The 12151-nt window shown below is 38.8% G+C and overlaps 2 protein-coding genes across 3 annotated transcripts; one reads left to right on the top strand and one right to left on the bottom strand.

Annotated features, from left to right (window-relative positions):
• Positions 1 to 1241: 1241 nt before the first annotated feature.
• plekha8 (pleckstrin homology domain containing A8) lies at positions 1242 to 9148 on the bottom strand. Its single transcript, XM_086312041.1, has 13 exons — positions 8883 to 9148; positions 8352 to 8468; positions 8081 to 8236; positions 7803 to 7924; positions 7436 to 7594; positions 7276 to 7316; positions 6944 to 7062; positions 5893 to 6220; positions 5012 to 5097; positions 3878 to 3936; positions 3344 to 3545; positions 3194 to 3255; positions 1242 to 3091 (listed from the first exon to the last, which is right to left on the bottom strand). Exons 1-13 carry the CDS (start codon positions 8920 to 8922, stop codon positions 2894 to 2896), a joined length of 1689 nt encoding a protein of 562 aa, XP_086168167.1. The 5' UTR covers positions 8923 to 9148; the 3' UTR covers positions 1242 to 2893.
• Positions 8751 to 11490, top strand: fkbp14 (FKBP prolyl isomerase 14). Of its 2 annotated transcripts, none has more exons than XM_086312042.1 (4): positions 8751 to 9410; positions 9881 to 10032; positions 10127 to 10254; positions 10341 to 11490. In XM_086312042.1, exons 1-4 carry the CDS (start codon positions 9157 to 9159, stop codon positions 10497 to 10499), a joined length of 693 nt encoding a protein of 230 aa, XP_086168168.1. In that variant the 5' UTR covers positions 8751 to 9156; the 3' UTR covers positions 10500 to 11490. The 2 variants fall into 2 exon arrangements, with proteins under 2 accessions (XP_086168168.1, XP_086168169.1); XM_086312043.1 differs by lacking the exon at positions 8751 to 9410 and adding an exon at positions 9417 to 9629 and having other exon boundaries at positions 10341 to 11483.
• Positions 11491 to 12151: the final 661 nt, after the last annotated feature.

Here is a 12151-nt window from a genome sequence, read left to right as displayed (position 1 = left end):
TGATTAATGCACATGCAAAATAATCACTTGAAACAGAAAATGATATACAGAAGTATTATTTAAGATTGGTACCACAGTTGTTACGACAAACTATTTACTATCTGTTTCTTATTTGCACTCAACAGTCACTGTGTTAGGCACATATTGAAAACACTGGGTTGGAATTTATTTTGCCTTCAAAAATTTGACCAAAATCTTTTGGTCAAAATTGATAATAGCATCACTGAGTTGCTGCAGATTTACCAGCTGTACATCAGTGATGAGAATCTCCTTTTATGCCAAACACCCCAAAAGATTTTTTTTAAATTTAGCCTTTGAGACTGAGTGTCTCACTTCCAAGAGACCTGCTCCAGACAAACATATTAAAATTACAACAATAAAAAAGCAATAAAATGGCTAAATATGTATAACATACAGTCATATTAAAACATGAACAAGTTCCCAGAGATGATTTCATAAAAACATTTGTATGTCTTTTAAAGTCTGCAAGTGAAATCAACTGAGAGAGCTTCTGCAATGTACTGCATGAAGACAGGGCAGAAAAGGACAATGCCTTCTTCCCAAGCTCTGTACGAACTGATGTTCCTGAAGATGCTCTACTGCGTTGAGATCTGGTGACTGTGAAGGCCGTTTGAGTACAGTGTACTCACTGTTATGTTCAAGAAACCAGTTTGAGTTCATTTAAGCTTTGTAGCATGGGACATTATTCTGCTGGAAGTAGCCATCGGATGTTAGGTACACTGTGGTTATAAAGGGATGGACATGGTCAGAAACAATGCTAACATGCCCAAAGTGTACCGACATCATTACACCACCACCACCTGCCATGACCATTGGAAGGGAGAATAGATGCATGCTTTCATGCAAAATAAACATCCAAGGGACTCTACCATGTGAATTTCACAAAAGAAGTGGCATTCATCAGACCAAGCAACATTTTTCCAATCTTCTATCGTCTTTGCCTTTTTCAGATCATTCCCTGTAAACCCCAGAAATGGTCATGCAAAATAGGAAATTCATTGGAAGTCATAGTAGTTCAGCAGTTTCTGATCTGGTACCAACAGCCATGCCACGCTCAAAGTCACTTAAATCAAGTCACTTCAGCAGGTCATCTGCACTAACAGGTGCACCTAATAAACGGACAGTGAGTGTATAGTTGGCACAGTAAGTAAAGAGCCTTTACCTCTAGGCACGTAAACCACATGGTAGCATATTTAACTTCAGCATGACAGAAGACAAACTGCAACTTAATTATGTTTATTTTGCAAAAAATCTAATAGCATCTTATTTACATCCATAGAAAAAACAATTATTTGTTGTAATATTACAACAGAATATCTAAAGGATTAATATTAAAACTCATCAGAAATAAGCCTATTGCACACCTGTGATGTAAACCTACTGCAAATGACTTATTTACTGTACAGGAGTTTTTAAGTGTTTGCATTCTTAAAATAAAAATAACAATAATAAAGTTGAAAATACTATCCGGTAAGCTTCTTTTTAAAGCCCTAAGATAATTTTCCTGCTTTTTTGTTTTGTTTTTTTCAAATGGCTCAGTGAATTTGCAGTCAAATGTTAACCCAGCCTGCAAGAGCAGTCTTACTGATCATTTCACTAATTCGACATCAATAAAATATTAAGTACACCTGGTAACAACACTTAACAATGGTATGTACAATAGCATGGACGATAAGCTGAAAATGGTTACTGTTCTGTAACTACCACTTTTAGAATTACTCATTTACTCACTTCAAGCCCTTGGCCTGGCACCTGTTGCTAAATACACCAAACATGCAGTAAAAAGCATGCCTTATGAATACAAATGTCCATACATTCACACAAAAGTTGGACAGAACAATTCATGTCATTAATGTGAACTTTATAACTTATGGTATAATAAATAGACATTGTAAAAATGCATAGGTTTGTGCAGATGTCCACATGAACAGCAGTTGTCAATATTTTTAACAGCTATGCGGTTTCCTTTCTTGTTTTCAGTTACTGTAGGCAGCAGAGGCTAAAGCCATTCACATGACAGTTCCTTTTTGGTCCACTTGGAAACTTTGAGCAACAGCTCACAATGACATTATGTAAAACACAACAAATCCATTGTCAAACTGCACAATCTGAATTCATTTTCAGGGAAAAATATATACACATAGTAATGTTTACTAAGCTTTTATAGTAAGTACAGGAAAATATTTATATAACTGACTAAAAGTTAGCTTAGTACGTAATTCAATCACATACTTAAGACACATTTTGGGAATAGTTTTTGCTTTTTTTTTTTTTTTTTGCTAAAAAAAAAAAAAAAAAAAAAAAAAAAATAGTGCTTTGTGCTAGTTGGAAGCATCATCGTATCTCACTGAAGCCAAGAAGAAAAAAAACAACATTGATAATAGTTTCATATTGATCATACTGATCAATTCAAAGGGAATCAAACAATTTTACAAGGAACTGACCAGAATCAAATACCCTGTGCTTAAATACCTTAAAGCATGTAGAGTACGCCTTAAGCCACAATACAGCAACAACCAGAAACAAATGTCACAATGAATAATTATGGTTGGAGTCTGCATAATCAGATTAGAAACACCTTCGCTGTCACCGGTCTCTGGAACAAGACTTGGAATTTAAATCTCCTCAAACCAACCTTAATTAATTGTACTGCTCAGTTAAACCCTTCTCGGGTCGTAAGTACACACATGAACACCCTCTTCATACCAAAACCTCTCCTGCTGTAGAGTTTAAAAACTACTGAAACGTCTCAAAATGACACGAGACAGTCTCACACTACTTTGTACACCTTTCTTCCAGCAGTTAGCCACTACTCTGCCCATTCAGAGGGGCTCTGTTCTTCTCTGAACCGTGAGCATCTCTTGTTCTTATTTCACACCACCTCGTCAGACTCAAGGTTGTATTCTTCATATAATGCATCAAGAATGGCCAGCTGCTTCTCCATGGCAGGCAGATACACTCCCAGATCCCTGTGCATGCCGTTGATAAAATCGCTCTTCAGCTTGTCACCTTCTCTTGACACTAAAGCAGCTGTGAAACTTTGATAAGACGGGGAAGCTCTGAGCGCCAACTGGGGGGGGGGGAAAAAAAAAGTCAAGTACTTGTCACACAAAGAATAAATATACTCAGAAGGTATTAATACTGGACTGGGTAAAAAAATAAAAATACCTACAGCAAATACACCACGGACAACCCACCCGTGGTACTGCCGAAGAGTCTTCCCATAAGCGTTGTCTGGGTGAAAGAAAAGAAGGAACAATTCAACACTTTTACGTGTTTGAACTTATGTTAAGATGTGCATTGTAAAACAGAAATGCATTACTTAGTGCTCCCTGGATGTCTTGCTCTCCAGCGTTGACTTCTGACAGAAACTCCTTGAGGAACTTCAGCCCTCGTCTGAGCCACAGCAGAGCCTCTGTTGCAGAATTGCGCACCTGGGCAACATCTGTCTCTACTTCATGCAGCACAATAGACTGTAGTGTAGAAAAGCTCTCAGGGTCTGACCTCAGCTTCTGGTGAATTTTCTACAACAGAACACGAGACACTGTGACATAGTACTCTCTACTCTGGTAGACTGTTCTGACTTTCAACGACTAACTGCAATTAATGAATATTTAATACACAGTATATAGTTAAATATGCTTGTTGACAAAAAATATTAACAAGAAATGGACAGAACACTAAAGCTAAACAAAAAAGGGGAATGAAATAAATACCTCATTATTGACAAACTGTATGACTGATTGGACTCTACTCTTTAATGCAGTTTTGAAAATATGATTGAATAATTTAGAGCAACTTTTAAAGACCAACTTCACTGTTATTCCTTCGATTAACCAAAATCATGTGCTCTTACCTTTATGTTTCCGACAAAATCCATTTTAACTGGTGCAAACACTGTGGATCCCAGTTTGTCTGAGAAGAGAGAATCTATGATAACTTTTTTTTGCTGGTTCTGAAGCACAGATTCTCAACTTGTGTCCTACTTTGAGTGCACAATGTTTTGATGTTTTTAAGTAATAACAGGCTGCTTAGATGTCCTTCAGATTTAAACTAAATATAACACTGAAATGAGGGATTACGGTGCACTCTAAGACCTACTGGACTGTATTAAGTATAGGACACACACAGACAAAAATAGGTTACCATCACTGTGGGCTGTAAACTTTCAAACAAAGCTGGGAATAGGCTTTAGCTAAGAGGTCACGTTAGTTCAGATACAAATTTAAGCTTATTGAGATGTTTTATGTGTTTATCTATAGACAACCATTACATACATCAAGTTTCTCTCTTATAAGTAATTTTAACTTTAGAAAACAGCTCACTGTAAGTAACCTTTACTGATGTCAGTTCATGTGAAATACAGACTAACATTCCCTTCGACCTCTTACATGTGTGCTAATTGAAAGCTGTTGTTTAAAGATAATTCCTAATAATCCTACTTCAGCCTTGGTATTTGTTAACACAGGAATAACTCTGACAAACAAGGCAGACCCTTTTTATAAAACAAAACAAAAAAACAATGTTTTTGGCTCCATGTTACTCAGGTCTTGCACTTCTTCACTTTGTAATTCTGTGAATGGCGACTTTTTATCATGACGTAATACACTGTGAGTAACAAAGTGTGCACACAGCACAAAAATGTGCATGACCTAATTCTTATGATTAACCTTGTCATATGATATTATTTTGGGCTACAAAGAACAACTAAAGACAGACATACATGTGCAAAAAGAAAGTAACAGAGACATGAAGGAAAAGTGTGATGAAGAACCTGTGATAGAAAGCTGCCACCTCATTAATTGCAAAGATTATGAAGGACAGAACATGTACATAAAAGAGGGGGAAAACAGCAAATGAAAGTGATTGTCTTTTTTTTCTTTATCGGAGTTAAAAATGCTGAGATTACAAGAAATGCAAATGGGAACCATGAGAATTAGGAACAGGGTGTCAGATAAAGATGAAGAGAGGCTTAAAGTAACCGGCCTACCTAATACAGGTACTATTGCATAGCATGAGTCCAAAAACTCTTGTGTAGGGATACCATTGTCGTCATCCAGTCTTATATCACTAAATCTAAAAAACAAAAAACAAGAAGTAGAATAGATTCAAACAGCAGAATATATTAGAGGGAAGCTATCCCATATCAGTTTTTATTTGACCAAAAGCAAACAGAAAGAAAACATGATAATAAAGATTAGAAGAACAATACTGTGGATGCTTAATCAACATCCACACTAATTAGAGGAGCATACATTTCAAAACCAAGCCAGAGAGACAAGTCACACAAAACATCATGCAACTCTGACAAAAGTACCCAAGACTATTTCATCTAAAACTTAAAAGAGCAGTGGTTTTCACTAATCTTTCCCTTTGTTTGATTCCTGCATTACAATAACATTCACCTCAAACAGTACAGATGTAAATCACACTCTAGCCACATGTTCGATTACACTCTCAGAATCTTAAAAAAAAAAAAAAAAAGTATTTGAAAAAGAAAGAAAAGTTAACAAAACAGGTTTACAAACCCAAATATCAGACGAGGGCCTCTCTGTGTCATGTGATCAAGAGAGAACACACTGATATAAAACACTTGACTGTAAGATCTTAAAAACTGACTTTTTCAAACTTGTTATTAAACTATTCTGTGCAATACTGCAGCACTATTATTATTAACAAACTAAGTCACTGTGCAGTCTAGTCAGAAGATACAGCACAAGCGCAGAGCCTTAGTTACAAATATACTATACATATAAATTAAATGAGTTTAATACTGCAGCAGTGAAATATCACAGACAATTGTATACTTAAATTCCCACAGTAAGTAAAGTGTCCTAAGGGATGTGAGCTTCCTGAGTGGCATTTTCATACCTGTGACTCATTGTGCTGAAGAATGTTTCCACCTGCTCTGTGTCTTCTGACTCAGTTGACTTTCTGGGAATCTCACCTTCTTCTTCACCCTCTTCTTGGTGCTGAAGTCGAAAATCCTTCACGTCCCCATTGTTGTTGTCATGCGTCTGACTTTGGTCCACTTTGTCCATCTGCTCTTGTCCTATCTGCTTTTGTTCATCATCTTCACTCTCGTCATCCCCCTCTGCTGGCTGGTCATAGTGTTCAATCTCAGGGGTGGTCTGGGTAGTAGGTAAGCTAGGATTAACTTGATCCTTGTGGACTTCTGAGCTGCTGGCTGTTTCAGTGTCTGCATGAAACAACGATGCATGAGTCTTTTTGCAAATTAGACTGTCAAAAATCAGTCTAGTGTCTACACATTTTTTTTATTAAACACGACCTATGACCCTGAGAAAGCTACTCCAGTAGCATCACAAATTCACAGTTGGTACAGCAACTCAAGCCATTTTAGGTTCCTCATCTCTCCCTGTAAGACAACTTTCTTCTTATTGGCTGATGCTTGCAAATAGAAGATTTGAATAGCAGGTGGGTGAAGCAGCTGCACCCAGAGCCAGAGCTGTATAGCTGAGATGACAATATGAAGAAATACGAGCACTCACAAAGAGACAGCTATCTTTTTAAATGGCTATATTGCATATATTAATTTATTTTCTTATGCTACATTAAAATACAATATAAGAAAATAAACATTAAAAACCTCTGCATCTCCATTGACTTACTATATAGATCCCAATCAAAGTAATAAAGTATGAAAAGACTAGTCTTATTTCTCAGCAATGGCCCCTTTGTGTAAAGGCTTTGTCACTGCTAAGGGAAATGTAATAATGGAACAAGTCATCCATCACTGTACTCACTAAAAGGCAATAATCTATTCACTTCAGTTCATAGAATACACAAACAACAACCAGGGCCCTTGAGTGCTGTGTAGTCTTTCCTTTGTGGAATGCGGTAATGGTTTTTAGTTCAGGAACTTCCCCAGCAAGAAAAGCGAGTGGCTGGCAACCTGACCTACCTGATGGAGAAGATTGGTTTTCTGGTCTGCCTGGCTCATCTGGTCCCTCTGGCCCGGAGTCAAGGGTCTGGCTGTCATGTGCAATTGTTTCTCCTGAGGTTTCGGACAAATCTTTCCACCTGTAATATGTTTCAGGACAATGTGTCAATTCTAAAAAGCTGGGACAGAAATTATGCCCTTGACAAAATGCAACAACAATGGCAGAATATCAACAGAAACCTTTTGAAACTGTATTTTTGTTTGAACATCTCTTTGCTCTGTGCTACCTTTAGCACCTACGTGGCACTTCATGAGCGATAAAATCATTCAATACAGTAAGAGAAGCCACCTACTTTTCTCCAAGGTTCTGATTTAAATGATGGCTGTGTTTAATCTGTGGAGACAGCACAACACAGACAAACACTGGGTGACTACGCATATTTTGATTTTTGGAAAACAATCCCAGAGCAATTATACTAGCTTGCCCACACAGAGCTGGTGAGAGAAGTATACCTTCTGAGGTTTGATGGGTGCTACTGGAGGAGTTCCTGGTGGACTCTGTGTTGCCAAATCTGTAGTGAAAGTACGATTTGCTATCTGCATGCATTCCTCTAGAGTCTTAAGGAAAGTCGTGCATGTAGACTTCACCATATTCCCAGTGTCTAGACCCATCTGAGAAGGAAACACAAACATACATGTTGGGTGTAGATTGCTAACGAAATCTGCTGAAATCCAAGCCAAAAGATTCAAGACGTATACAACAACTGTTTCTTGTCTATTAATACGTACATAGCAACTGCAAACTAGCTACTCTATACTGCAGTTTCACACTAACAGCAGCATATCACATTTCATCAGCTCATCCAAACTTTAACCTTACCTCTGGCGTGTCTCCTAGCTCATCATTCTCCTTGATCTTGTTTACTTGTTGGAGGAGAAGGTCACAGTACAATCTGAGTTCTGACATCTTAGTTTTCAGCGCCTCTGTATTCTCCTGAAGCTCTGTATTCATTGTGCACACAGACAGCAGATCAGAGTTTGAGAAGTCGTGCAAATGCCTTACAACACTTGTATGTAAGTATGGTCTGTACTATTCCAGGTCTAAACGCTTTTACCCTGTTTTTACTTGCAACAGTATCTTGTAAAGTATCCAAATACCTTTTTCTCTCTTGGTTCGGTTGTCTGTAAGGCAAGCTTTGGCTGTTCCCAGCGCCACCAGCCATTTCTGCCTTTCTGCTGCATTGATGGCTCTGAGGTAAAAGTACTGCTCTCCTGGTATGGTCAGGTCAACTCGTGTAGAGTCAGAGGAATGAACTAAAAAAAACAAAAAAAACCCAGCAGCAAGCAAGGGAACATGCCTGTCAGTACTGCACCCAAAGGATGCTTGCTCTGGTTAAACCGTGCACAGAGTAAAGTGGAGCACACCGACCTTGGATTTCACAAACGGAAATTTTAATGCTGCCCTTGCACCCTTTCCAGGCATCTTCTTGAGAGTCATAGTAGGACAAAGTTCCTCCATGAAGCACAAACCAGCGAGGCTGCCAACCTATAAAGCGTATGGGAAAAATAAGCGAATCAATGCTGTGGCATTACTGTAAACTGCACTTAGTTTTTAGCATTAGAAAAGTCATCAACATACAGCGTTACCCAGCTTCGTGAACTTGACGAGTCTTAAGTTATGTTAGCAACAACTAATTGGTTGTGAAGTCAGATTATAACGACAGGTGGTGGACATGACCGAGCGCTGCTAGCTAAGACTGACGTAACGGCTCAACTCTAATTCACTGAACAGCTAATTTATCAAAGATAGGAATGCTAGTGGTCAATACGCTACCAAAGCTGGTGGGCAGCTAACGGTAGCTCGTCCGTTTTAACGTCACAAACTCGCTGTCATGCTAGCTAGCAGCCTCAAAACGAGCTCTACAACGGAAAGCACGCAAAGACTTTAGTGTTAACCTACCACTTATGTAATTGGTCCACTTATACAGCATTCCTTCCATTATTTAATTGCGTGTTTTTCCCGTTCATTACTTGTTTATCACAACAGGACGTGATGCCCAGCTGACTGTAGCGACTCCATTGGGCCCGAGTGTGATTTTCGGAGTAACGTCCACCGCTTTGCATTCCAACTACGTCGATAAAAGTGCGTAAACTTTTTGTGAATCTGCCACTAGCCGATCTTGAGCGTTACTATCGCCTTTCTTCACCACACCCCCGCCCCCCTCCTTCGTCATATGGGTTTAAGTAGCCTAGGTGTGGATTGTAGTGATTGGCACATGGAAGCATCAATGAAAGAAGAGATTCTAAAGAAAGGGCGGGGCTTAGGAATGACGCTATCCAATTGCAGATGGAGGAGGGCAGACAGCTCAACAGTGGGTGCATTCGTCGCAGAAGTTGGGTGCCACGTATGGCATTCTTTACATGTCTTTATTTTAAATTCTGTAGAAAGAGAGAGTGAAATTGAAGTTATCTCATCCACTTCTCATGAGTAAGTGCTGTTATCTATAAGTATGATCTTGTTTTCTCTCTGCTCGTTATTGGCATCACTGTTTGTGTTGGTCACTGGGGGAAAACTGCCCGAGCCCGAAGTGAAAATTGAGGTGATACACAAACCCTTCATGTGTCACCGCAAGTCAAAAAACGGAGACATGCTTCTTGTTCATTACGAGGGATTTCTGGAGAGTAATGGCACCATGTTTCATTCCAGGTAATAAATGTAACAGTGATGCATGTATTGCATATACTTTAGTCTCAACTGCTTATTAAAACTGTACGCCGCTGAACATGTGCAGCATCTCATATTTCTGCGTTTGTGCAGCTGTACAGTCAAACTCAACACTTATATCCTCACATAGTTGGCTGGCACTCACTTAACCCTCATTCCACTTACATTTGGCATATCAGTCCTCTGTATGGCATCCAGATATTGACTGCATGTCTCTTTTTGACTCCTGATAGCCGCAAACATGGGGATAAAAACCCTGTGTGGCTTACCCTGGGGATCCGAGAGGTGCTCAAGGGTTGGGATAAGGGTCTGCAGAACATGTGCACAGGGGAGCGCAGGAAGCTGACTGTACCTCCATCGCTGGCATATGGCAAGGAAGGAAAAGGTAACACAAACTATGTGCAACACATACAGAAAAAACAAAACAAAACGTTCCACTGTAACATCTCTGTCACTTGGACATTTTTATTGGTTTACAGGGAAAATTCCTCCAGGCAGCACCCTCATTTTTGACATTGAACTCATGGAGATTCGAAATGGGCCCAGGTCACACGAATCTTTCCGGGATATGGATCTAAATGATGACTGGAAGCTCTCCAGACTGGAGGTATCTGGCTAGCTAGCTTGCGATCTGTCTGCCTGGCTATCTGGCTATCTATTTTGTCATTACTATTTTCTCTCCACACCTTTCAGGTAAAAGAGTACTTGAAGAAGGAATTTGAGAAACATGGCTACTCACCCAACGACACACATCATGAAGTTATGGTGGATGACATCTTCAAAAACGAGGATGAAGATAAAGATGGGTTTATATCTGCCAGGGAGTTCACCTACCAGCACGATGAACTGTAAAAGACTTTTTTTTTATCAGTTTTTTAAAATAATATTTTCACACTATTTGAACTCCACTCTCATATTTTTGTGACTGAACTTGAAAATATCAGCTCGATGTCGTGTTATTTTATATTAAAAGGACTTTTTAATTTATATTTCTATTGTACATACACTGAAAATGCCACCACAAATGCATTTAGGTCACTGTTCTGGATTCATTAAACTATTATTTTGAAAATAAAAAAAATCTTTGTTAATTTATCTTTACTACGTTTATAATTAATGCCCCGAAAAAGTATATTGTGACATAGCTGGAAGTAGCCATCAGGAAAATGGCACATTCTAGTCATAAAAGCATGATAATGGTAGGCTGTGGTGTTTAAACAAGGCTTTATTGTATTATTAAGAAAACAACCTGATCTGTTGATGCAAGGTATAGCCTATAATGTATGAATGCCACAAAACAATCAACACTCATCAGACCAGGCAACGTTTTTCTAATCTTCTATCGTCCAATTTTTGTGAACCTATGCAAATTATAGCCTCAACTTCTCGTTTTCAGCTAACAGGAGTGGCACCTGGTGCGGTTTTCTGCTTCTGTAGACCATCTGCAATGAGGTTCAACTTGTTTTGCATTCAGTATTGGATTCATTTTGTATCTTGCACATACCTGGGTTGTAATAAGGGGTTATTTGAATTGTTTCGGGATTTCTATGAGCTCAAAGCAGTCTGTCCATTCTCACTCTGACTTCTGTTCTGTCATCAACAAGACATTTTCATCCAGGAAACTGCCACTCACTGGATGTTTTTATTTATTTGTTTGTTCAATAATCCTCTGTGAACCCTAGAGATGGCTGTGCAGGAAAATCTCAGTAAATCAGCAGTTTCTGAAATACTCAGGCCAGGCCATCTAGCGCCAAACCACGCTGTGTAAGAAGTAACTTAAATCACTTTTCTTCCTCCTTCTGATGCTCAGTTTGAACTTCAGCAGGTCGTGTTGAACATGTTGAAATTCTACCATGTGACTGGCCAATTAGATGTTTGTGTTAATGAGTAGGTGAACTGGTGTAGAGGCCCGTGAGTATATGTCTGTATTTTCTTCTGTGTGTTTGTTCAGCAGTCAATAGAGGGCACTCTTGTCCTTCTTTTGTTTTCTTGAATGCTTGCAACTCTTTAATCTCTCCAAATAACAAAGCCAGCGTTCTCCCTGAGTTTCTATGTTGGCTGCCTAATTACCCAAATGAGAATGCAGCAGTACAGTCCCATATAGCACTGCTTACTGTCGAGAGAAAATCATCAGACAGTTGCAATGCAGTTTGAGCCACTTATAATGATGGATATAAATATTCCATGTGGTGAGGCTAAAATAATTTTATCTCTTCATATTTTTCCAGTTCATTTATATTTACTAAGCTTTCAATAACTATCATGTTATATTAGTGGCATCCACAGTACTGATTTTCTTTCAGCGCTGAGGCCTAAAATGTGTTTTAGTGTTTCTTCAATCCTAAGTATACAACAGCACTTATCAGTGTATATTTAATCATATATACACAAAATCCGGCTGTCATTAAGAAGCAGACAGTAAGTGCGGCCACTGTTACTAAACTAGTTAACTTGACAGTGTGGCCTGGATAGGATGGTGGGTATGGAGTATCACAGTATGGAAC

Source organism: Aulonocara sp. 'chitande type north' Nkhata Bay, linkage group LG11 (genome assembly GCF_057382095.1).
Source record: "Aulonocara sp. 'chitande type north' Nkhata Bay isolate Kocher_YH1m ecotype deep benthic linkage group LG11, A_spYH_male_GT1.1, whole genome shotgun sequence".
NCBI classification, from domain to species: domain Eukaryota; kingdom Metazoa; phylum Chordata; class Actinopteri; order Cichliformes; family Cichlidae; genus Aulonocara; species Aulonocara sp. 'chitande type north' Nkhata Bay.
This window is presented reverse-complemented; position numbering and strand designations above follow the sequence as displayed.

Excerpts from the sequence above, each read along its gene's own strand:
- plekha8 (XM_086312041.1), bottom strand. The coding sequence starts at position 8,922 with ATGGAAGGAATGCTGTATAAGTGGACCAATTACATAAGTG. Across the intron at positions 8,237-8,351 it reads TTCCGTTTGTGAAATCCAAG|TTCATTCCTCTGACTCTACA; the intron begins GTCGGTGTGCTC and ends TGTTTTTTTTAG. Across the intron at positions 5,098-5,892 it reads TTCAGCACAATGAGTCACAG|ATTTAGTGATATAAGACTGG; the intron begins GTATGAAAATGC and ends TTTGTTTTTTAG.
- fkbp14 (XM_086312042.1), top strand. The coding sequence starts at position 9,157 with ATGGGTTTAAGTAGCCTAGGTGTGGATTGTAGTGATTGGCACATGGAA. Across the intron at positions 9,411-9,880 it reads ATCTCATCCACTTCTCATGA|CCGCAAACATGGGGATAAAA; the intron begins GTAAGTGCTGTT and ends GACTCCTGATAG. Across the intron at positions 10,033-10,126 it reads ATATGGCAAGGAAGGAAAAG|GGAAAATTCCTCCAGGCAGC; the intron begins GTAACACAAACT and ends ATTGGTTTACAG.